This window comes from Ursus maritimus, unplaced genomic scaffold (assembly GCF_017311325.1).
Source record: "Ursus maritimus isolate PB19 unplaced genomic scaffold, ASM1731132v1 scaffold_19, whole genome shotgun sequence".
Lineage (NCBI taxonomy): Eukaryota > Metazoa > Chordata > Mammalia > Carnivora > Ursidae > Ursus > Ursus maritimus.
The window spans coordinates 38,872,466-38,896,766 of NW_024424341.1; the positions used below are offsets into that span (position 1 = coordinate 38,872,466).

Below are 24,301 nucleotides of genomic sequence, written 5' to 3' on the forward strand. Positions count from 1 at the left end.
TTTTCTTAAGAAGAGCTGCCCAGATAGGTATGTTGAATTTTTTAAGAGTAGGCCCAAAATACCCAATATTTCCCTAAATGTTTCAAATATACTTTCAGAGTTAGTTTGTTCAAATTAGGAGCTAAACAAGGTCCAAACATTGCATTTAATTGATAAGACTCTTAAGTCTTTCTCTCTTCTAAATGTTTAATACTTTATAATTTAAGGTAGTAGATGTCCTGAAAATTGCACATATTGTAAGTGTACAGCGTGATGGATGGGTCACAAATTAAACTCCTCCGTTTAACTACTCAGACCAAGAAATAAGCCAGTGCCAGCCCCTCTGCAACACCCTCTTTTTGGGGCCTCCCAGGCACGAACTATCTTTCTTCCCCCAGTTTAGTGATATAAAACAGTGGCGGGATGCAGGAAGGGCACTGTAGGAGTGGCTTGTCCCTGTTCCATAAAGTCTGGGGCCTTAGCTCAGACTCCATCTGAAGGCTCCCTCACCAGTCTGATGGTTGATACTGGCTGTTGGCTGGGACCTCGCCCGGGGCGCTCAGCTGGAACCCACGCGTGAGTTCTCCATGAGGACATCCCAGCTGTGCTAGTGCCCCAAAGTGAATGCTTAGATTACAAGTAGGCAAGCACCATATCACCTTTTTATGACCTACCCTTGGAAGTTACAGACCATCACTTCCACCAGTTACAGACTTCTTCAGTCTCTCTCTTAATCCGAAGGCATGTTGAATTTCTCAGTCAGTTTTCTTGGCTTGGGGAAACACTCAAGTCTTTGAAAAACTTGGATTTCTATGAAGGAAACATAGCAGATAGTTTAATTTGAAGGAAAACAATATGTTTCATTTTAAAGGAATGAACCAAAGGAGTTTGTTTTTCACAGTGGCGTAAAGGCTTCTTGGGTTCTTCACAAAATTTAAAGTGGCCACTCCTCTGAACCTCAGTTATTTATTCCTGTGAAAACAGGAAACAAATGTGGTAAGATAAACCCTACTGCAGAATTTTTATCGAAATCTTTTTATGCATATTCAAGTCCTACTCAGGTCACTTCAGATCTTATAGAACATCCAGGTTCTTTCTTCTACCTAATCCCTCAAGGCAGTTGTTCCTGATTGAATCAGACCTGGAGTAAGGTCCAAGTATGATCCCAGGCCAGGGAAATAAGGTCACATTCTTATTTTCCTGGGGTTATGGGACTAGAGTAAGTGACCCTTGAGCAATAGGAGAAAGCCTATAGAAAAATTCAGTCTTTGGTTTTTTAGCCAGATCGTGAGAAACATTGGGTTTTCTGATGTGTGTTTTTTCTACACCATCTAGCAGTTAATTCAGTTCTCAGCAGACAGTGACTAGGTGCGGGGTCCTACAAATTGAATCCTGGAGATAGCATCAGATCCCGCTGGTTAGAGGCTCAGTTCCACAAGACTGTCCCCACTTCCACGTTGTCACCTGTGCCCCTAACCAACTGACCATAAATCAGAGGTTTGCTAGACCAGCTCGCAAAACTCAGGAAACCAGTTTACTTGTAAATTACCAGTTTATTTTGAAGGATATTATAAAGGATACAGATGAGCAGCCAGATGAGGAGTTCACAGGAAAGGCCCCGGAGTGGCAGAACTTCCATGCCCTCTCTGGGCACCACTCTCCCAGCACATTAGTGTGGTCACCAACCCAGAAGCCCTCAGAGCATCCTTTTGGGTTTTTCTGGAAACTTCATTACATAGTCAGGATTGGTTCAATCTCCAGCCCCTTTCCTCCCCAGCAAGGGGAGACTGAAAGTTCTAACGCTCCAATCCTATGGTTGGTTCCTCTGGCAACCAGCCCCCATCCTTAGGTTACCTGGAGGGGTTCAGATGTCACCTCATTAACATAACAAAAGATGCGGTGATTGCTCTCCTCACTAAGGAAATTTTAAGGGTTTTGGAACTGTGTGCCAGGAATGGGGACAAAGACCAAATATATATTTCTTCTTAGAACTCACAGTATCACAGGTTTCTCCGTTAGCTTTCTTGTGGTTGCCAAAATCGCTTTCTTGCACTGGGAAGAAATCTCATTTTTCATACAGATATGGATTGTGACTTTATTGGTTAACAGGGAGATAGGGTTCATTCTGGCATTCCAGAGCTTTGGACCAGCCTTATTCAGAGGCTCCACCAGCAATTGATCTGTTAGGGTGCTCACTTGTTTCCTCCGGTCACACGTATACTTTGCCTTGATAGATTTGAATAATTGAAATACCAGATGGGTTTGTCATCAGAGCATCAGGCAGGGCCACTAGTAAACCAAAACAAAACTGTGATAAGTGATGTCATGTAAATGTGCTGCTGCTCCTCTTGTGTCTGTAGGGTTTTGTTTTGGTTTACTTTTTGGGTTTTATTCTTATTTTTTTTCTTTGTTTTTTTCTTCTCTTCTCCCAGCGTACTGGAAATAGGGATGTTGATGGTTTGCTGGTAACATGGTTAGAAATGAACTGTTAGATATAGATAGTCCTGTTTCGAAACATTTTTTTTATGCTTTTTCGAGGTACTACATGTATTTTGGTCAGGTTGGTATAGGGTCACCTGTTCATTTTCTGACTCATGGCATTTATACTATGAAGATTAATAAAGGGAAGCTTCACTAGAGTGGAGTTGCAGGTTCAGCAGGGGGAGTTCTCATGCCCTACCACTCATGGTCAGTTGCCCACCCCAGCAGGAAGAGAAGGACCTTGCAGGTGGATACTACTTTCCAATCTCAGTAGGAGAAAGAAAGGCTTACCACCTCACTTCCACCCCCAGCCCCCAACAGCACAGGCAGTGAGAGATGGTCATAGCTCAGCCAATGAAAAGCCAGTATGCTTCCAGCTCCCCATTTACCCCAATGGATTTTTTGTTTATAACAGCCTTCCTAACTTCCTGCTTTCCTCTGTAAAAGGGCATCCCTATCCTTTGTTCAGAAGGTTTTGCCAAAGCTCGCTTGCCCTGGATTGCAATTCTGTGTTATTACCGAATAAACCCATTTTTTCCTTATAAGTAACTGGCAGCTTTATTTTTTTTTTTTTTTTAGGTTAACAGTACCTTCATGAAAGAAGATAGACAATAAGTAAACAACATAATTTCAGAAAATAAGTGTATAGTAAGCAAAGTGAATAAAACAAAGTGATGGTATAATAATAGTTCGCTCTCATTTTTATAAACTCAGAGAATTTGGTTTGCATCATGGGATTGTATAGGGAGAATGCAGATGGAATGGAAAGTGGGAGAATAGTGCTTTAGTTAAAGGAAACCTATTCTTAAAAAGCAGGTAGAAATAGGTATAAGCTGCCTGTACGTTACTGTGAAGTTGAGGTTCTCCTGTAGTATCCCTCTCCTCTAATCAGTTGAAAATCATTTTAATCAGTGTTTAACCTTATTTACCAATTAACCAATTTTTTCCCCACTTTTTTCACAAGCAGATCTTTCAGTGAATATTTACCATTGTGAGTGTTCCTTCGGAATAACCTTTCTACTGACCTGAGGTCGATGCTCCTAGGATTAAGGCTTAGTCATTCCATACACTGCTCTTTCTCTCTCTCTCTCTCTCTTCCTCTCTTAGAGAAGTTTTTTAAGGACTTCTTCATATTAAAAGATATTGAGGGGCTTCTGGTTGGCTCAGTCGGTTAAGCACCCAACTGTCGATTTAGGCTTAGTTCGTGATTTCAGGGTTGCAAGCTCTGCATTGGGCTCTGTGCTGGGTGTAGAGCCTGCTTGGGATTCTCTCTCCCCCCTCGACTCTCCACCCCTCCAAGCACGCACGCTCTCTCTCTCAAAAAAAAAAAAAAATTTTTTTCCATAGTAAAAAATTTTGTTTAAATGGTTATTGAATTTCTTTAGATTAAGTTTCAGCAACAGCAGTGAAAATATGACTTCTCTTCTGATCTTTTCAAATGGTGAATGATAATAATAAATTTCCTAATATTGAATTCTCTGTATTCCTGGAATAAGCCTCCCTTGGTCACACTATATTACTCCTTTAATAAACTGTAAGAATCTCTTTGCCAGCATTTTATTCAGGATAATCTGCATTGATATCCGTAACTGAGATTTGGGATGTAGTTTTTTTTTCAGTTGCCCTTGCTAAGTTTCAGTATTAGTGTGATTCTAACTTTGTAAAAAGACTGAACAACTTTTCAAAAAACCCTCTGGAACTTGAAGGCACAAGCTAATTTGAATACAAAGAAACTGGCTATTTTCCACTGAGTTTAAACATTCGACCTGGTGGTCCTTGAAAAGAACATTGATATTTCATTTCTTTTCCTAATTTCTATTCTTAAGTATATTCTAAAAGAAAAAACATATACTGGGGCAAATATTAGAGCTTATGGGCAATGTTCTCAGTGACTTTTTGTATCAAAAGCCTTAAGTGCGTAAAATTCTTAATATATGATTGTCAACCTTTTTTAATAGTCTTTAATTTTTAGAGCCGTTTAAGTTCACTGTAATATTGAGCAGAAGTACAAAGACTTCCCATATACTCCCTGTCCCAAACAGTTATAGCCTCTTCCATTATCAACATTCTCCACCAGAGTGGTATATTCATTACAACTGATGACCCTGCACTGACAAATCATTATCATCCAAAGTCCATAGTTTACATTAGAGTTCACTTTTGGCGCTGTACATTCTGTGTGTTTGAACAAATTTATAATGACGTGTATCCACCATTATAGTAATACATTATCATGCAGAGTAGTTTCACAGCCCTAAAAGTCCCCTGTGCTCCACCTGTTCTTCTCCCCTCCCCCCACACACACACACGCACAACACACTCCAAACTCCTAGTGACCACTGATCTCTTAACTGATTCCATAGTTGTATAGTGTCAGTTCTTCAATATTTGTCGGCTATTCTGGATCTTTTGCCTAACCATACAAACTTGAGAGGCAGTAACAGCAGAATGACTTGCTGGGATTTTTATTGGGATCACATTGAATATATAGATCAAGTTCGAAAGAACTGACATGTTGATAATATTGAGTCCTCCTATCCATGACTGTAGAATATCTCTCCATTTACTTAGATCTTTGATTTCTTTATCAGAGTTTTATAGTTGTCCTCAGAGTATTTATACATATCTTTTGTTAAAATTAGGTATTTCATTTTGGGAGTGCTAATGTAAATGGTATTGTGCTTTTAATTTCAAATACCACCTGTTCATTACAGGAATATAGAAAAGTGATTGACTTTTATGTATATTAACCATATATCCTGCAGTCTTGCTATAATTGCTTATTAGTTCCAGGAGTTTTTTGGTCCATTCTTTTGGCTTTTCTACATAGACCATAATGTCATCTGCAAAGACAGGTTTTTTTTCCTTTCCCAATCTGTTATCTTTTATTTCTTTTTCTTGCCATATTACATTAGCTAGGGCTTCAAGTACAGTGTTGAAAAGGAGTGGTGAGAGGGGATATCCATCTCTTGTTCCTAAACTTAGCAGGAAAGCTTCCAGTTCCTCATCAAGTATGACATTAGCTGTATGTTTACTGTAGATATTCTTTATCCATTTGAAGAAGTTCCTAGTTTGCTGGAAGCTTTTATCATGAATGAGTGTTGGATTTTGTCAAATGCTTTTTCAGCATCTATTGATATGATCACATTTTTCTTTACCTGTTAATGAAGTAGATTACATTGATTTTCGAATATTGAACCAGGCTTGCATACCTGGGATAAATCTCACTTGGTTGTGGTATACAATTTTTTTATACATTCTTGGATTCAGTTTACTAATATTTTGTTGAGGATTTTTGCATCCATAGTCATGAGAGGTATTGGGCTATAGTTTTGTTTTTTCTTATAATGTCTTTGTCTGGTTATTAGAGTAATGCCAACTTCATAGAATGAGTTAAGAAGTATTCCCTCTCCTTCTATCTTCTGAAAGAAATTATAGAGAATTGGTATAATTTCTTTCTAAATATTTGATAGAATTCACCAGTGAACCTATCTGGACATAGTGCTTTCTGTTTTGGAAGATAATAAATAAATAAATAATAAATTAAATAATAAATAATAAATTATTGATTTAATTTCCTTTTTTTTTATATTATTTTTTTAAGTAGGCTCCATGCCCAATCTGGAGCTTGAACCTGAGATTAAGAATCGCATGCTGTACAAACTGAGCCAGCCAGGCACTCCCAATTATTAATTTAATTTCTTTAATAGTTACAGCATCTCCAAATTGTCTTGTTCTTTCTTGTGTGGGTTTTGGCAGATTGTCTTTGAAGAAGTCTGTTTCACCTAGGTTACCAAACTTATGAGCATAGAGTTGTTCATATTATTCCTTGATTACCCTTTAATATCTATGAGATCTGTGGTGATATCCCCTCTTTCATTTCTGGTATTAATCACTTTTGTCCTCTCTTTCCTTGTTAAGTAGACTGGTTACTTACTGACTTTTGATCTTTTCAAAGAACCAGCTTTTGGTTTCGTCGTATTCTCAGTTGATTTCCTGATTTCAGTTTCATTGATTTCTGCTCTAATTTTATTGTTTTTTTCCTACTTACTTGGATTTAATATGCTCTAGTTCTCTAAGGTGAAAACTTAAATGACTGATTTTAGATTTTTCTTTTTTTCTAATATATGCATTCAGTGCTATCAGTTTCCCTCCAAGCACTGCTTGCCGCATTCCACACATTTTGGTGAGTTGCTTTTTCATTAGTTCAAAATACTATAAAATTTTTCTTCACGTTTCTCCTTTGCATTATTTATAAGTGTGTTGTTTAATCTCCAGGTATCTTTGTTATTCTGCCTTAATTCCATTGTGGTTTGAGAGCAGACGTTGCATGATTTCTCTTCTGTTAAATTTGTTCAGGTGTGTTATGGCCAAAAATGAGATCTGTTTTGGTGCATATTCGTGAGTTTGAGAATTTGTATTCTGCTGTTGTTGGGTGAATTAATCTATAGGTGTCAGTTATATCCAGCTGATTGATGGTGGTATTGAGTTCAGTTATGTCTGCTGGATCTATTTATGATAGAGAGGTGCTTCAGTCTTCAACCACAATAGTGGACTCATCTGTTCCTTCTTGCAGTTCTGTCAGTTTTTGCCTCACGTAGTTTTATCCTTTGTTGTTTGGCACATCGTGCTAACGATCGTCTGTCTTGGAGAGTTGACCCCTTTATCATTATGTGATGCCCCTCTTTTTACTTGATCGCTTTTCTTTACTCTGAAGTCTGCCTTGTCTAAAACGAATATAGCTACTCTTGCTTTCTTTTAATTAGTGTTAGTGTGGTGTATGTATCTCCATCCATCTACTTTTCATCTGTATTTATATTTAAAATGGATTTCTTATAGACAACGTGGTTGATTCTTGTTTTTAGTACGCTCGCAACAATCTCTTTTTGTTGGTGTTGTTAGACCACTGACGTTCAGAATTATTGTTGATATCATTGAATTTCTGTCTACCATATTTACTATTGTTGCCTTTGTTCTTTGTTCCTATTTTTTTCTTCTGCTCTTTTTCTGCTGTTTGTGTTTTTGATTGAGGATGTGATATGATGTCATTTTCTTTCCTTTCTTAGCATATCAGTTATATTTCTTTTTTTACTCTTTATTAGTGGTTTCCCTAGACTTTGGAATATACATTCACAACTAATCCAGATCCACATTCAAATAACATTATACCAACTTCATGGGTAGTACAAGTACCTTATAATAAAATAATCCTAAATCTTCTGTCCCTTCCCTTGTATCATTTCTGTCATTAATTTCATTTATATATAAGGTTGTGTGTGTGTGTGTGTGTGTGTGTGTACACATACATAAGCATATATAATCAGGTACATTGTTGCTATTATTTTGAACAAACTGCTATTAGATCAATTAAGAATAAGAAAAATGAGGATTTTTTAAAAATTTTCCCTCAGGCCTTCTCTGAAGCTCTCTTTCCTTATGTACATTCAGGTTTCTGGCCTATATTATTTTCCTTCTTTCTGAAGAACTTCTTTTAACATTTCTTGGAAAGACAATTTCTTGCTGGTCTACTGGCAGCAAAGTGCTTCAGTTTTTTTGTTTGTGTAAGAAAGTCTTTATTTACTTTTCAAGAAAACTTGTGCTGGCTACAGAATTATAGGTGGTTTTTTCCCTCAATACTTGAAATATTTCACTCCATTCTCTTGTTTGCCTGGTGTCTGAGAAGTCAGATGTAATTCTTACCTTCACTCTTTTATAGGTAAATTATTTTTTCCCTCTGGCTTTTCAGGATTTTGTTTTATTTTTTGTAGTTCAAAAATGATATGCCTACATGTAGTTTTTCTGCTATTTATTCTGCTTGGTGTTCTCTGAGCTTCCTGGACTTGCAGTTTGGTGTCTGACATTAATTTGGGGAAATTCTCAGTTATTATTGTTTCGTATCTTCTGTTCTTTCTCTTTTCTTCTCTATTCCCGGTACATGCATATTACACCTTCTTTGGTTGTATATTTTGTTTGTTTTTTCCAGTCTCTCTTCTGTTTTCTTTCCAGTTTTGGAGATTGTTACTGAGACACCATTAAGCTCAGAAATTCTTTCCTCAGTCATGTCGAGTTTACTAATAAGCCCATTAAAGGCAATCTTCATTTTTGTTACATATTTTTTTATCTCTAGCATTTTTTTTTTGGTGGTTAGACTTTTCATCTCTCTGCTTTCATTACCCATCTGTTATTACACACTGTATTGTATTTATTAGCACTCTCAGCATATTAATCATAGTTGTTTTAAATCACCAGTCTGAAAATTCCAATCAGTATCCTACCACATATGAGTCTTGTTCTGATGCTTGCTGTGTCTCTCTAAACTTTGGTTTTTACCTCTTAATATGTCTTGTAGTTTTTTCTTGATAGCCAGGCATGATGTGCTAGGTAAAAGGCAGTGCTGTAAATAGACCTTTAGTAGTGGGTAATATGTGGGGGAAGGGGAAGCGTTCTGTAGTCCTGTGACATGAGGTATCAGTTTTTTTAGTGAGTCTGTGCCTGCAGACAGAACTTCATGTGTGCTTCCAGTCCGCCACCTTTGCAGAACAAGACAGCTAGAGTGGGCATTTGCCTTCCCTCAGGCCAGTGATGCTTCAGTAAACTCCAGCAGGTTAGGCTCTGGTTAGTTTGTCCTAGGCGTAGATCTTATCAAGGACAGAATGCTTTGGCATATTGTGAAGTGGTTCTTTTACCCCGCCATCTGGCAAAATGTCAGTTTTTAGAATTATATTTTTTGCATAACATGATAGGGAATGTGGATGGAATTTCACCAGTTCCATCAGGGATGGAATTGTGGGCAGCCATAAATATTTTATTGTAGAAAATTTAAGTTATATTGAGGAATATTAACAAAATAGTTAACCTGCATGATCCTAGTTTTATAAATAAATGTATATTAAGATTGGGAAGCACACCTCAAAATGATAATACTGGGTACATTAGAAGTTAAGCTATAAGTGATTTTTGTTTTCTTTATATATTTTTGTATATTTCTAATTTCCTACAGTAAAATTTGAAATCAGGAAATAAGTTATTTATAGAAATAAAGCAGTTCAGGGCACCGAGTGGCTGAGTCTGTTAAGCATCCAACTCTTGATTTCGGCTCAGGTCATAATCTCAGGGTCGTGAGATCAAGCCCCACATTGGGCTCCACACTCAGTGGGGAGTCTGCTTGGATTCTCCCTCTCCCTCCCCTCCCCCCACAAGCTCTCTCTCTCACTCTCTTTCTCTAAAATAAATAAGTCTTTAAAGAAGGAAGGGAGGGAAGAAAAGAGAAAAAGAAAAGAAAAAAAAGAAAGTTCATTCAGCACCTAAATCTTGGTTTCTGATACCAGTAAAAGGAACAAGAGAAATGGCGTAGAGAAATGATTGATCTATGTAGGTAGATAAGTAAGCCTGGAGCGTCTTGCAGTGCCAGAAAGTAAGGGAAGTGCTCAACAAACAAAACAATGAGAGTAGGTCAACAGGACATGGGAGCCCTCAGTGATTTCAGCAATAAAATAAATAATGTAGTATTGAATTATATCCCAGAGTATAAAATATCCAGCAGTCCATACTGACGTTAATGATTGAATAAATAAATGGATGAGAATAGAGAAAGCTCCTGTGCAAAATTCCCAATGATTTGTATAGATACTCTGCTGGCAGGAGGTGGACTATAATCCCCACTCCGTAAGTGAAGTGTGGGTTGGATGTTGTGATTTTCTTCCAAAGTGTGCCGCGTGGAAAGGGGATAAGGAAGCATAACTTTTCTGTGGAGAAACTTGATCTCAAGGTCAGCATCAACAGTGTTAAGTCATGTCATGACCGTATTATGTGATGAGAATGGCACTATACCACTTGGTCTTCCTCCCCCCAGGAGCCCATTACCCTGGTCGAAACATGAGAAAGACATCAGACATACCCAAATTGAGGGACATTGTACAAAATACTTGACCAATATTAGTATTCCTCAAGTCTGTCATGGCCATTAAAAACAAAGAAAGTCTGAGAAAGCATTAAAGTCTAGAAGATCCAAAGGATATATCATGATTAAATGTAGCAAGGTGTCCTGGATAGGATTCTAGAATAGAAAAAGAAAAAAACTAAGGAAATCTGAATAAAGTATGAACTTTAGTTAATAATAACATATCAACTTCGGCTTCTTATTCATGATAGATATACTTTAGCAGTAAAAGATGTTAACAATAGGAGAAGCTCGACTTTTTTGTAAAACTATTCTAAAGTTAGTTTTTTTAAATTAATTATTTAACTGAATAATTCACCACCTTTATTTTTAAAAGGTTTGAGTAACATTGGAGATGTTCCATGGGGTAAATTTGCAATTTCTGATGTTTTTTGACCCATTTTTCTCGAAGTATGAAATTCTCATTGCATAAGACTGATTTCTCATTCAGAGAACCCTTTGATGTGCAGCATTCTGTGGTTCCTCTGGGTACGGAATTTTCCAGTGAGGTTTCAGGGCAGGAGTCTTAGTATATATAAGGAGACAAGTAATCTGAAGAGTCAAGAGTTTATGTATGTTTCCCCCTTTTCTAATGTAAATATAAAGGTGTGTATCTTATAAATTACCATGGAAGTGTTTGACATGCGTAAAGGCATTGTTTTTGGTGAAAGTACTGGGTGGGAATGAGTGGGCATCTCTTGGCCGTGGCCCTTTCACCCCCACTTGCCCGGTGTGGACCTGGAGTGGTGCAGGGCAGTGTCTCCTTTCAGGGGACCAGTCCAGAAACACTTGAGCCAGGGACTATACCCAGAGCACACTCACCCCACCATTTAACGAGTATAGTTGGCTGTGGACACTGAGCTTAATGGCATGGAGATAGGAGTGATCACCAACTGCCAGCCCTTTTCTGCATGTTAGTGAAAAGATTCATTGAAATGTGTCAAAAAAGTACTGCATCTCACGGGGCGCCTGGGTGGCTCAATCGGTTAAGCGTCCGACTCTTGATTTCGGCTCAGGTCTTGATCTCAGCGTCGTAAGTTCAAGACCCTCATTGGGCTCCACACTGGGTGTGGAGCCTACTTTAAAAAAAAAAAAAAGTACTGCATCCCGGATATAATGGGCAAAGTAAAATGATTTAAGGTTGATTTTCTGTGTGTGGCCAATAATAAAATTATTATGCAAGCTATAAAGTCTTAGGATGGGATAAAGTTTTAAAATATTTTAAATAATTAAACCTTTCAAACATCTTACCACATTTTGAAGAAATAAAACAGGGACAGCTAAAACTTCTTCCTTTCCTTCCCATTGTCCTGATACTAATATGTATCATTTCCTGGCATTTTTTTTTTCAAGACTTTGTGTGTGTGTGTGTGTGTGTGTGTGTGTGTGTGTGTGCATGTGTGTACGTGTATTAATATATACGGGTTTTGGTATTTTCACAATTTTTTTAAATGATATACTAAACAAATTATTACTTTGTCTTTTCTTTGATCATTATTAATATTGGTTCATGGTGATAAGTAAACATCTAGTTCTTTCATTTTAGGCAGAGTATAATGTGCCTTTATATGAAAATAAACCATTTTATTTCCATTTTCCTGTGGGAAAACAGTGGCTGTGAGTTGCATCCTTTTTTTTTTTTTTCCAACTGTTCATGGCTACAGTGATGATTGTTGTATATGTGCCCTTGTGAACACATGTAAGACTATCTTTAGGGTAGCCCCCTAGAACTAGAACACAGGGTCACGGATGTGTGCCTCTTTGGTCTTAACACAGTTGCTCTTCAGGGTGCTTGTATTTACATACCTGCAATTTGTGCATTTCCATTTCTTCACATTGTACAAAAATGACATTATCAGACTTCTCATTTCTGTCAGGCTTGTGGGCATAATGCATTTTTCTGCTTATTAATGAAAATTTTACATCTTTTTTATGTTTGACTTTATGGAGGTTCTTCCAAGAATTGCCCATTTATTACCTTTAAATGGCCTGTTTGTTTGTTTGTTTTGTTTTTTGTTTTTTTTTAAGGTAAAAGGCCCTACACTCACCTTGGACTTGATGCGTCAGGACATGTAATAAAAGCTAATACTGCTGCATCCATCATAAAGTTGAAGGTGGCTTAGAGGGAGAGTTTAGACCTTGCCTGTTTCATTGTCAAATTTACTTATGCCTTTTTATTTTCTTTGCACTTCATTATTAGTGACCATGTCTCCTATTGTTGTGAAGAGTTCAGATAAGTTGCCTGATTTGTTAGGCTTCTACTTACGTAGTTAACAAAAATTTCTTCTACGGAGTACCTTTGCAGGGCATCCGGCTGGTTCATTCGGTAGAGCACGCGACTCTTGGTCTCGGGGTTGGGAGTTCGAGCCCCACGTTGAGTATAGAGATTAATTAAAAATAAAATCTTAAAAAATAAAGATAACATAAAAAGGTAAACATAATTTTACCGTACACTCCAGCAGTTGTGTTCCTGGGTATTGACCCAAAAGATGAAAATTCCTATCCTTCCAAAAAGCTGCACATAGATGTTTACATCAACTTTATTCATGATCGCCAAAATGTAGAAGCAGCCAAGATCCCCTTCAGTAGGCGAGTGGATAAACAAATTGTGGTACGTCGGACAGTGGAATATTATTTGGTGATAAGAAGAGAGCTATCAGGCCATGAAAAGACATGAAGGAACTTTAAATGCATATGGCTAAATAAAACCAGTCCAAAAAGGCTACACACTGTACGACTCCCAACGATGTGACATTCTGGAAAAGGCAAAATTGTGCAGACAGTAAAAGAATCAGTGATTGCCAGGGATTAAGGGGGTGGGAGGGGTGAACACACAGAACACAGAGGATATTTCAGGCAGGGAAATTACCCTTTATGATTTGTCATGGTGGATACATGACATAATGCATTGTCAGAACACACAGAACTGTGTAACCCCAACAGTCAGCGGTTAATAATGTTGTATCCATTTTGGTTCGCCATTTGTAACAGATACTCCACACCGTTTCGAGATGTTACTAAGGGGAACTGGATGCAGAGGCAAGGGGATAAACCTAAAAGTGCTAAAAGAATCTATTCAGAAAGTCTATTCATTTTTTCTTGACATTTTTTAAAAAATACTTCATACAGTTCAGATTTTACCAAGTGTAACCGGTTATGTGAAACAAATGTTATTTTGAATAGAAACCTTTTAAAGATTATTAATTAATGGTTTTATTTATGAAATCTAAATTGTTGATGCTTTTCAGGACTACTTCCATTTTCTGTGGATTTGTAAATAAGCAAAGTTCATGTTAAAATTATTCAGTTCCTTTTTGCCTTCTTTTCTTTTTAAGATTTTATTTATTTGAGAGAGCGCGAGAGAGAGCCCGAGCAGGGGGGAGGGATCGAGGCAGAGGGAGAAGCAGACTCCCCGCTGAACAGGGAGCCCGATGCGGAACTCGATCCCAGGACCCTGGGATCATGACCTGAGCCGAAGACAGATGCTTAGCAGACTGAGCCACGAGGCGCCCTCCTTTTTGCTTTCTTAAATAGTAGAGTGATATAGAGTATTGATTTTGTGTATTTTTCTTTCTGTGTGTGGTTAAATAATTTAGAGCAAAGATTTTGTATACTACTATATTAGAAATCTTTCCAAATACTGCAATAGCCAAAGTAATCTGGGATGTTTGTCATGATGCTAATAAATTTTTTATAACAGAAAAACTTAATTCTATTGATTCTAGGCTATCTCTTCTAGGACACTTTAGCCTCCGAAATCAATATGTCTCATAATCAATAACATCTTAGATTTAGTGAAATGAGATGTCTCATAAGGCTTCCAGAGAAGGAATTTCATAGTTTGTTACAGAATCACTGTAATTCTTCAGATGACGTTATGGGATCGTTCTGACTCACACGTGTCTTTCAGATGCTCTCTGTGTGGGTACGTGTGCAGCCATCCTCCGTCTTTGAAGTCCCACATGTGGAAGCATGCAAGTGACCAGAATTACAACTACGAACAAGTAAACAAGGCTATCAATGACGCCATTTCACAGAGTGGCAGGTACCTGATCCTCCCCCTGCCCTTGTCGTACGTAAACTAAAGGGAGGGCTACACCTGCTAGTCGTACGTTCTAACCAACTCAGGATTTGGTGTGTTTTGTTGTGTTTTGTTTTTAAGAGTTCTGGGGAGATCCCCTGCAAAGACGCTCTTAAACAGCAGTGAGGAAAGAGCCGATCCTGTCACTGGAAGTTCGGAAAACTTGATATCATCCTCAGAGCTGATGTCCCAGGCTCCCGGCGAAGTTGTAGGTTCCAACGAAAATGAGAAACTGAGCCCTACAAGTAATACCTCATGTAGTTTGGAAAAAAACTGCAGTCTGGCGCCTCCTGGCATGGAGTATTGTGTTTTACTCTTCTGTTGTTGTATCTGTGGCTTCGAATCTACCAGCAAAGAAAACCTCTTGGATCATATGAAAGAGCATGAAGGTGAGATCGTAAACATCATCCTCAATAAGGACCACAACACCGCTCTAAATACAAATTAGATTGAGTAATTACTTGAAGAGGAACACGGTAGAAGAGAAGTCCTTTAAACCACAGTTTCACCTTTGCGCTATCAAGTAACTTCCTAGGCACGGAAGAATAGTTGGTGTGGTGTTTGGGTTTTGGTTTTTGTTTTTTTTGAGGAAGAGACGCATGTGACTTTGGAACCAAATTTGCAGTGTAATAAAAAATGCCAAATGGATACACGGTGATGATATTTAAATATTCTGAGTGAGGGGAAGCGGGTTGAGGAGGAAGCAAAGATGTAACCCTGTGTTAACCCTGTTACCTCTTCTTCGTGTTGAGTGTATTTATTATTCAAAGCTTATCATAGTGTAGAAATGCAAGCAAAAGAATTAAGAAAGAGCTTTTCTGGAACTGTTCTAAAACTTTTTGTTGTAGAAGTGTCACAGTCTTAAGCAGAGCTTCATTTTCTTCTTCATTCTGAGCTTGGACATGCCAGCTCTAGAGGGACGGGCCTCTTGTGAGCAGTGGGAGGCCGCTCTCTCGGGGGTTTTCACTGTCACCAGTAGAGTCAACAAGGAAAAGATCACCAGAGGGCTTTGAAGTGACCTACCTGAATCTTTCCCCAAATCAATAGGAATTAATCATATACTCAATCTAAGATATAGTACTTTTTCTTTTTAAGATACATTACTTCTTAAAAAAGAAAGAAACCTCTGATTCCAAATCCAGAGTATAAATAGGCATTTAAGAAGTTAATTATTGTCTTAAATTTACAGTGAATTTCTTGTGAGCAAAGGAGAAAATAGAATTCCCATCGGCCTCAAACCAAATCGTAAGGTTCATGAGAATGGGGACTCATGTAGCACAGCACATGTCCCAGAGGGTCTTTTCAAAGTGTTTGACAGAACAGCGCAATTTTCTCCGTAGCTACACAGGCCGTACAGTCCTCTCTCCCAGCCTAGACCAAGCGTGGTATTGCAAAGGTCTGTTCAAGCAACAAAGTACGAAAATTTGCATTTGATCATCAAGACCTTGGAAGTACTTGGAACTCTTAAATAAAAATCGTTTGGGGGAAGAAGGGTGAAATTTAAAAGCCCCTTCCAATGAGTAGTGCTGTGGAGATTTTATTAACCTAGTTGTACTTAGCATAAGAGGTATAATTAAATGTGGCTAAACTATAGTAAAAATTCAGGTTGTTTATAAAACTTTTAATAACATTTGGCAAGTCCACAGGGTTTCTCCTGTCTGGGATATTCCATTTTGTCAGTGTGCAGTAGGACATAGGGAAGACCAACAACCAGTGCTTTCACGCTAAAACTCACCTTCGGAAGATGGGATCTTCTCATGAATTACACAGTTTGTGTTAGAATGTGTTTCAAAGTGAAGAGAGCAGGGGTGTTGTTTTTGTTTTGGCTTTTGCAGTACCTGTCTTTTATTCTTGCGTTGTTTTGTCAAAGTCAAGTCTGCGTACGCAGCAGACGGCCAGTGCACCGTGCAGTGCGCCATCTTCACGGTGCTCTTTCTGAACTTGATTTCTGACATCTTCTAGTGCTGAGGCTGTGACTCTGATAAACTTAGAAGACATTGAAAACAGAATTTTTGGAGTGGAATACTCTGTAGACATACTTTAGGATAGACTTCCCTTCCCAAAGTCCAGGTATGGATTGAATGAATTAATATTTTTAAGGTCACATCAGGAACTTTATTTAAGTGGGGCCAGGCCATATCGAAACATTGTTTAAATGTTTTTTAAATCTCATTTTGATGATGATATTTAAACAGAATTGATCGTAACTTTGCAGCTGTTTGATTTAGGTAGCTTTAATTTATTTATGAGAGTTAATCCATTTCTGATAGGTGGTTTTTAAAAAGATAAAATGAATTCATATAAATACTAAATTATATTACCCAAATTCACTGCATGTGGATTTATATTTTCTCCTGTTTTCGGAATTAAAACACAATTATATTTCATTTCAAATTTAAATAAATCTTTTAAATGGTTCCATTTTTATCACTCATCCTGAAAGTTAACCTTAGCAGGATTTTGTTTTATGAAGTTTCCTTGGTTTTAATTTCATGTAATCATTTGGAAAATATTAATAACCCAAAAAAATCCCAAACACATCAATAGTGAATTTTTTAATTACCTTCGGTTCCCTAAACCACTTCCATTGATTGTTAAATTTTCCATTTGGAATCATGGATTTAAAATTTACCTAACTCATGGAGAAAAAGTTAACCCAGAAGTTCAAAACCTTTAAACGTTCATCTGATCCTAGCCTTAGAATATCCTCAAACGCTTTCCCCAGGGCTATAGGAGGAACCATATACCATGGGTGTTCTCTACCTTCCTGCTACCATTTTGTGGCAAGCCTTAAGTGAACAGTGTCTCTACCAAGAACAATGTGAACATTTCTAAAAGTAATAATGAAGGCTAAGTATGCAATTGTCATTGCAGAAGAGATAGGTATTACAGTAATCAGCAGGAATTCTCTTTATAGGAATAACATTTTATTTGTAGTAGATCTTTTGCCATAATAAAGCTCATAGTATTTGTTTTCCACTCTGAACACTTTCCAGTTCTAAGATTTGATAGTAGAAATAGTTTAAAGGAACGTACTGGATGTGAGGCAAAGGTGGGGAGGGGGCAAGACGATGCGTTCTGATCATCACAAATAATACCTTCCAGGGGGCCCACATTTTCTCTCCTCGTCTAATAACCCAGAAGATGGTGGGCGGCCCCAGTGTTCTCCCAGTGCCCTGCCTGTACACTTCAGTTCTGTGTCCAGCCAGCGCAACGTATGGACGCTGACAGAAGCCTTTGTTCTAGATCTCTCATCCTATTCGAGGTACCTCTTGGTGGCTTCTTTACTTTCTCTGTCTTTTCTCACAAAGCAGATGGTGGGCACCCATGTTTACATTGTATCTTCCCACGATGTACTTGGCTTGACAAAGACAAGCAGGCTTCTCTATTGAGACTTATTATATTTTTAGTTTTCATAGACACTTATTTAATCTTTTTTTATTGTACAGCAAGGTGCTCTAAGTAATATTCTATAAAATATATTTAATAGAAATTTGAGTTTGATATTCATGGACATGAATACATGTATTTTTTTAAGAAATGAGTATTGTGTAACACTATGGCATTGCTTCTATAGCCAAAGTCTAAAAATTTCTGGAACACTGACATGTAAAGACTACAGTTAATTCTGACACTGTATCTTATTAAAATAGGATGATTTGCATTTTGTAAAATTATCCTGCACATCGAGCTGCATGCCTTAAAGCCTAAAACTCTAGGATTGTGTTCATGGTAGAACAGTCTATCTGTTCAACAAACAGCGAAGCAAGGTCTATAGTGCTTCTTTAACTACCTTGGGAAATACTGTACTATGTTAGAATAATTTATTTTGCTTTACAGGAGTTTGTCATGTATTGACTTTAATATTGTATTTTGGTAATAAATTTTTTGTTAAAAACACTTGCCTCTACGTTTTATTACCAAAAGCTTCTGTCCATTTTTTTTCTTAGAAATGTTGATTTGATCACTTGGAAAGTTACGTTTAAATACTGAAGAACTTCCCAAGGGTCGAACCTATGATTATGGCTTAAGATTACCCTTTGGTAACCTGTTACATTATCGTCAACTATCATTAAACCCTGTCATACAAAAATAATTGGAAAAGCACTTAGATCATTTTAATCATTTTAAAACCTCAGTCTACTTTTGTAGCTTTTTTTCCCCTTGCTGCGTGGTTCTCCATTTTATCTTCCCAATCACATCTTTAATACGCTTTCAATTCTGATACAGTGACAGTGCTGAAGGCCAGCTTTGTTAATGACAATTAGCATTCTTCACTGAAGGCCAAAAATTACGATGTGTTCACACTGTGATCATTTTGTGGTCTAGACCAGATATTTTTTTGAATTAGATGTGTTTGTTGCATCGACATGTGAAGCTAACATTATCCGACTGTATCATAGCTCTCGTGACCCAGCTGTGCCCCAGCACCCTGAGCCACCTCAGCTTCCAGTGTCTGAGGCCACATACTTCTTCCCAGTAGCTGTAATCCCTTGTCCCGTCTCCCTCGTGGCAACATAATTCCATCCCCTGTTTTTTAAGAAGCAAATGCCAGTACTTGGTCACTAAACCAGATTGGTTGTAGAAATCCCAGCATGGAAGTTCTAGAACATAATGGTGCAACTTGGTAGCTACGAGCCACGTGTGGCTGTTGAGCACCTGAAATCTGGCTAGTGCCCCGTGAATGTACAGTACCCAACAGTTTTGAAAACTTAGTACAAAAAAAAAGTATATAATTAATAGTTTTTATATTACATGTTGAAATGATATTTGGGGTTAAATAAAATAGACTATTAAAATGTTACCTGTTTCTATTTTTCTAATGTAGCTACCAGAAGATTTTCAGTTACACGTGTTGCTGATGTAATTTTCCCGTTGGATAGTGCTAGAAGACTAAACTACAGCCCTGGCTTCAATTCTGGCCTTCCACTTGGCCTTGTAAATAAAGCCATACCCGTTGGTTTCCATATGGCACATGGCTATTTTCAAGGTACGATAGTCAAGGAGTTGAGACAGACCGTGCGGCCCACAAAGCCCAAATGATGTACTCTTTGTTGATAGTAAATCGTTCCGGAAAAGAAGTTGGCTGACCTCTGAGCTGGAACAATGGTATGACCTGTGCTTTAAAACTACCAGAAAGAAGGAAAAAAAAGCTTTTTGTAGAGAAAGCTTTTTATAGCACTGTTTTCTAGCTAAATCGTATTATTTCTCCCTCTGTAATTTTTATAAAGTCTTCCTGTTCTTCCACGGCCCTTATCCATAATTTATGACTTTAACCTATTTCATCATCTCTGCTATTTAAAGCCACACACAATTTGTTTAAAATAACAGTGCACGATTAAATGAGAAATTCAATAATGCTGCTATAAAAAGTCTTGTCTTGTTTTCCTCCTGACGGCCTTACAGTGTTGCCCGTCCCCTCCCCGCTTCACCCTTTGGGCACCGTGGACGCCTCAGCTGGCGTGGCTGTTCCGCCCGCACCGCCGACTGCGACTGCCAGCAGCTCCTGGTAACTGGGTAACCAGGTAACCTGGGAGCTAAGCCCCTCACCCTGGGGACAGCTGATGGAATAATCCCAGTACGGAGAAAAGAGTCTTTGGTGCACGTCTTTGTGGTGGAGAGTAGCTTGTCCGAGTGGAAAGGCGCGCACAAGGAGGTTGTAGTTGGCTTTAGTGTAGATCTGTTGACCCAGCTGGCAGAGTGAAGAAAAAGTCACAGTACTTTCCTTCCTAGATTTCTTCCACGGCCGTCGGCAAAGATGTAAAACGAACATTCGCGGCCCTGGAGGTTCTTAGAAAAGTTTTAAATTGGGGCCATAGGACAGGCTGACTTAGCATGTTTGGGTTTATAGCTCAAAATCCCAGTGACTGTAAGTGAGGTGCTTGACCCATTTCCGGGGTCCTGCATGAGCACCAAACCCGCCTTGTAGATTGTGTTGGGAACTAGACCTCGTTCTGTGGTGCTCCATTTTCCTACTTGAACCATAAGTGTTTGCAAGATTATGACATATTTGGTTATCTTGTCTACTGAGTATTTTTGCCAATAATGGGTAACCACTGTTTTCACTTGTTTGCCTTACAAAAGTGAATGATAGTAGACCTTCCTTGGAATTAAAGAGTTTAATTTTAGGCATCTAATATGAGTTCTTACCATTAGCTAACAAAATTATCAAATATTGCTGTCTTTTGGCTTCCTAACTCAACCACCTTTACACCGATTGTCACTCAGTCCAGATAGTGAAGGCACCGTCACATAACGGTTTGCAAAACTGAGCAAGACAGCGACTTCCACAGTTATACTGAGGTACCTGGGTCCTTTGTTTGGCAAGGACATTGCATGGTAGGTAGATGGAGTTTACACAATCAAAAGAAAATAAATCCTTGACCGTGAGCTCAGACTTCCCTAGTTACCTCATCTTCCTGAATTCCCAGCTTTATCTTTTATTAAAAAGAAAAAGGAAAAGAATACTTATCCATGTCATTGCCACTGGTATCAATAATGAAATGGGGTTGTTAATCATTAATCTTAAAAATTGTGACCTGAAGAGACCCCCAACAACATAAGTCATTCGTTTTTCGGGTCTTTTCTTAGTACCTAATAGCGTTATTTAAAGGCCTATTGTCACTACAGTGCACATCTCCAGATTTTTGTATCTTCCACTTGTCATTTTGTCAGTTTTTGAATCTGTATTTCAGAAATACTGTGGCTGCATTTACTGAAATAGGCACATCAATCCACATCTTGCTCTTTTTGTTTATATCTGCACTCCTATTTAAATTCAGTATTTCCAACCACAAAAGGTGTTAGAAAATTCTATTTCAGGCTTGAGAAAAAGTACAGCAGGACGTGGTTCAAATCTTAAGCTGTATTTATTTCTGATCTTCTACAGCTCACATTGTACCAAAAAAACAGTCCTGCCAGAATAATTAAATAAACCAGCGGTTTCAAGGTTACCTTCGTTGTTTCAGCCCTTCTCCAGTGTGAAGCAGAACACAGTTGGTGAGGTGGTGTCTTTCTTTCTAGAACGCTGATATTGGAGTCCGTGTAGAGTATCGCCGTGTAGGTCAAAAATCTAAAATCAGGCTCAGAGCCTGTGCCCAGCTGGAGCCACCGTGTGCCGGGTGCTGATAAGCAGCTCCAGCATCCTGCCTGGCAATTTTTAAAACTAAACTTCGAAATAGCAGCAAAAGAATAGCGTGTGACTCTTCCTCATGGGAAAGCAGTCCCCACGTTCCCATCTGAAACCAGGGGAGGAATGTCGGGGCAATGTCGCCCACCAGAGCTGCCCACAGGGGGTGTTGCCACCTCCGCCGGTTTGTAACACGGCCTGGCTTTACCCTTTTTCGTCCCTTTGAAGTTCAGGTCTTCTGTTTTCTGAACCATAAAGCCGCCAGTCGACTGCCGGCCTCATAGAGTCACGTGGGTCAAGTGAGATCGTCTCTGAAATACTTAGTCAAGTGCTGACGCAGTTCTGGACAGAACTTGGTTCCAAGCCGTGTGACCTTGAGTAAGGCCTTCTGCCTTTCTCGGGCCCCCGTTTCTTCATCAGCAGAACAGAGGGTACTACTTGAACCTTGTAGGGCAGTTGGGAAGACGAGTAACCGCGTGTTTCCAGGGCCTGGCCATCTAGGAGCTCCACGGCGGTGGCTTTGGTTGGCACATTAACTGTGAGGGGGCTGGCTGGAGATTAAACTTGCCCTTAGAAATCCTGGTAGCAAAGATTCTTGTTACAGCCTTGGAAAGGAACCTAAGAACCATGCTGGCTTGTGTTTTTGAGGAAGGATACTCAAAATTATAAAAATAATTTTTATTACAAAAATAAAAAGATAACAGTCCAAGAGAAAGGGTTAGAACGTGACTCTGTTGCCGTCACGTTAAGTTCGTATCATCTTTTTCTCACACCTATAACGTGCCATTAAGGACCCGGAGACTGACCCTTTCCCTGAATGAGCAGGTGAGCTCGCAGCGTTGGCAACACTTCGGCCCAAGGAGAGTGCATTTATTTCTGATCTTCTACTGCTAACACTGTGCCAAAAAATAGCCACTAACTGTCTGGGAGCGAGGGCTGTGCACTGGACCGTTTGGGGGGACGCAAGTTCTTGGGGATGATGAGAACTGCCCTATCTCAGCCCGTGCAAGGCCCTCACACCTAAGCCAGTGTCCCACCATCTCACACGGAGCTGTTCCAGCTGCGGGACTGTGACCCACAGAGCAGTCCTCTTCCCCTGGGGTACTGTCCTCAGGGCCCAGGGCCTAGCAGGCCTCGTTCCACCAAGTGGGGCTGTGATCCGGTGGGAAAATAGCAGAAGTGACAGAGAGGAAACCAAACGGCACTTGTGTTTAACCATTATCCGTAGGTGTAACTCGCTCTTCAGAATGAATAGAGTAAGAGCTTAAATATTCATATTTCCAGCTTTGAGTTGCACCTTACAAAACAAAAGGATATGTATGGGAGTGAGAGACAAAGGTCATGATTTCCAGTTAAAACCTTCAAACAATAACACTCATTTTGTGTAAGTAGAAATGCAGAATCAAATTCTAGCTACCTTGAATTACCTTGTATTAGATACCCCTCGGGGCTTGTGTTTGAAATTCCAAGAAGACACCAAATCTTACCTGTAGCACCTTTCAGCTGATTTACTCAAATACTTAACAAACATCTACTAATTTTTTAAAATAATTTTTTAAGTCATTAAAACTACGGACTGTTTCTAAATACCCTCAAGTGAGCTTTTCTGGTAAAACCTATCCCAATAAAATTAAATTTCTGGTTTAAAAAAAAAAATCTGTGGGTTTCCATAAAGTGGGGGTAATTGGGGGGTACTGACAGCTAGGGAATCCTCATTCGGTAGCCAGTTCAATAATCCGGTATCTTTTGGATTGAGTTGGGACCCTTCACAATACACGTTAATGATGAATCGCTCTGGTTCTGTTTCATGGTTGTGAGCCGTTCCCACACACTAGCATTCGAGAGCTTCCAGAGTTTGTGATCCTCACAGATGAGACTAATGGTGTGTGTGGAACAGCACACGTTCAACCTCGAGGGAGGGTTTCTAGATGGGCGCCCGTGGCTAGCCCGCTTCCCAGTCTCCCTTGTGGCCAGGCCAGGCTGTGTGACCAAATGAAGGCTAGTGGGGTATGAGCAGAAGTGACATCAAACTACTGGGTTGAGCTCCCTCCCCTTCCCTTCTGCTTCCTGCTGTCTGTTTTGTGACCATGGTGAAGAGCCAAGGCTGACTGCAGGAACAGGTGTGACATCCTGGGGAGAGCAGAGCCATGACACAGGCCCGGGTCCCTGACATGGCGGAGCTTGGGCTATTTCCATGACAGAAATAAATGTCATGGTGAAGCCACTGTTTTTTGAGGTGTGGTTTCGGCAGTCCAACCCGTATCCTGATTTATCCGGATCAATACTGAATCCTCAGCCATCACTTCTAGCCTCCCCCTTTTGCCCCCCATCTGTGTATAGAGAAAATCCAGTAAAGGGAAAACCACACCTCCAGGGTGTGGGCAGGGCTCCGACCACCAAAATTTAACACATACCGGTGTCTCCACCTTTTTTTTCATTATCACTCCCCTAAGGAGCCCTTTTTAGACTTTTTTTTCTCTAATCAGCCCCCCGACCCCTGAAATTTGAATACCTTAGATATACTATATATCTGTGCTTGATATGTAAAAAGAGTAAGATTTTTTTTTTCAACCCCCAAGACCAATTCCTCCCTGCCAGGGGGCATATTACCATGGAGAACACATGCTTTTATATAAACGACCCCGTTGATGATCACTGTCGGGAGAGTAAGATACTACTCCAAACCATTTTC

General features: G+C 39.1%; 1 protein-coding gene across 9 annotated transcripts in view; it reads left to right on the plus strand.

The window, feature by feature from the left end:
- The window catches only part of ZNF507 (zinc finger protein 507), a 42,231-nt gene extending 18,997 nt beyond the window's left edge, over positions 1–23,234 (plus strand). For 6 of the 9 annotated variants that reach the window (XM_040633676.1, XM_040633682.1, XM_040633684.1 and 3 more), the window contains 3 exons: positions 14,310–14,444; positions 14,562–14,869; positions 17,586–18,380. In XM_040633676.1, the coding sequence (XP_040489610.1) occupies positions 14,310–14,444; positions 14,562–14,869; positions 17,586–17,872 (730 nt within the window). In that variant the 3' untranslated portion in view covers positions 17,873–18,380. Of the gene's footprint in view, positions 1–14,309; positions 14,445–14,561; positions 15,133–17,585; positions 18,381–19,308 lie in introns of those variants that run through there. The other 3 variants (XM_040633679.1, XM_040633678.1, XM_040633685.1) reach the window with 3 other exon arrangements.
- Positions 23,235–24,301: the final 1,067 nt, after the last annotated feature.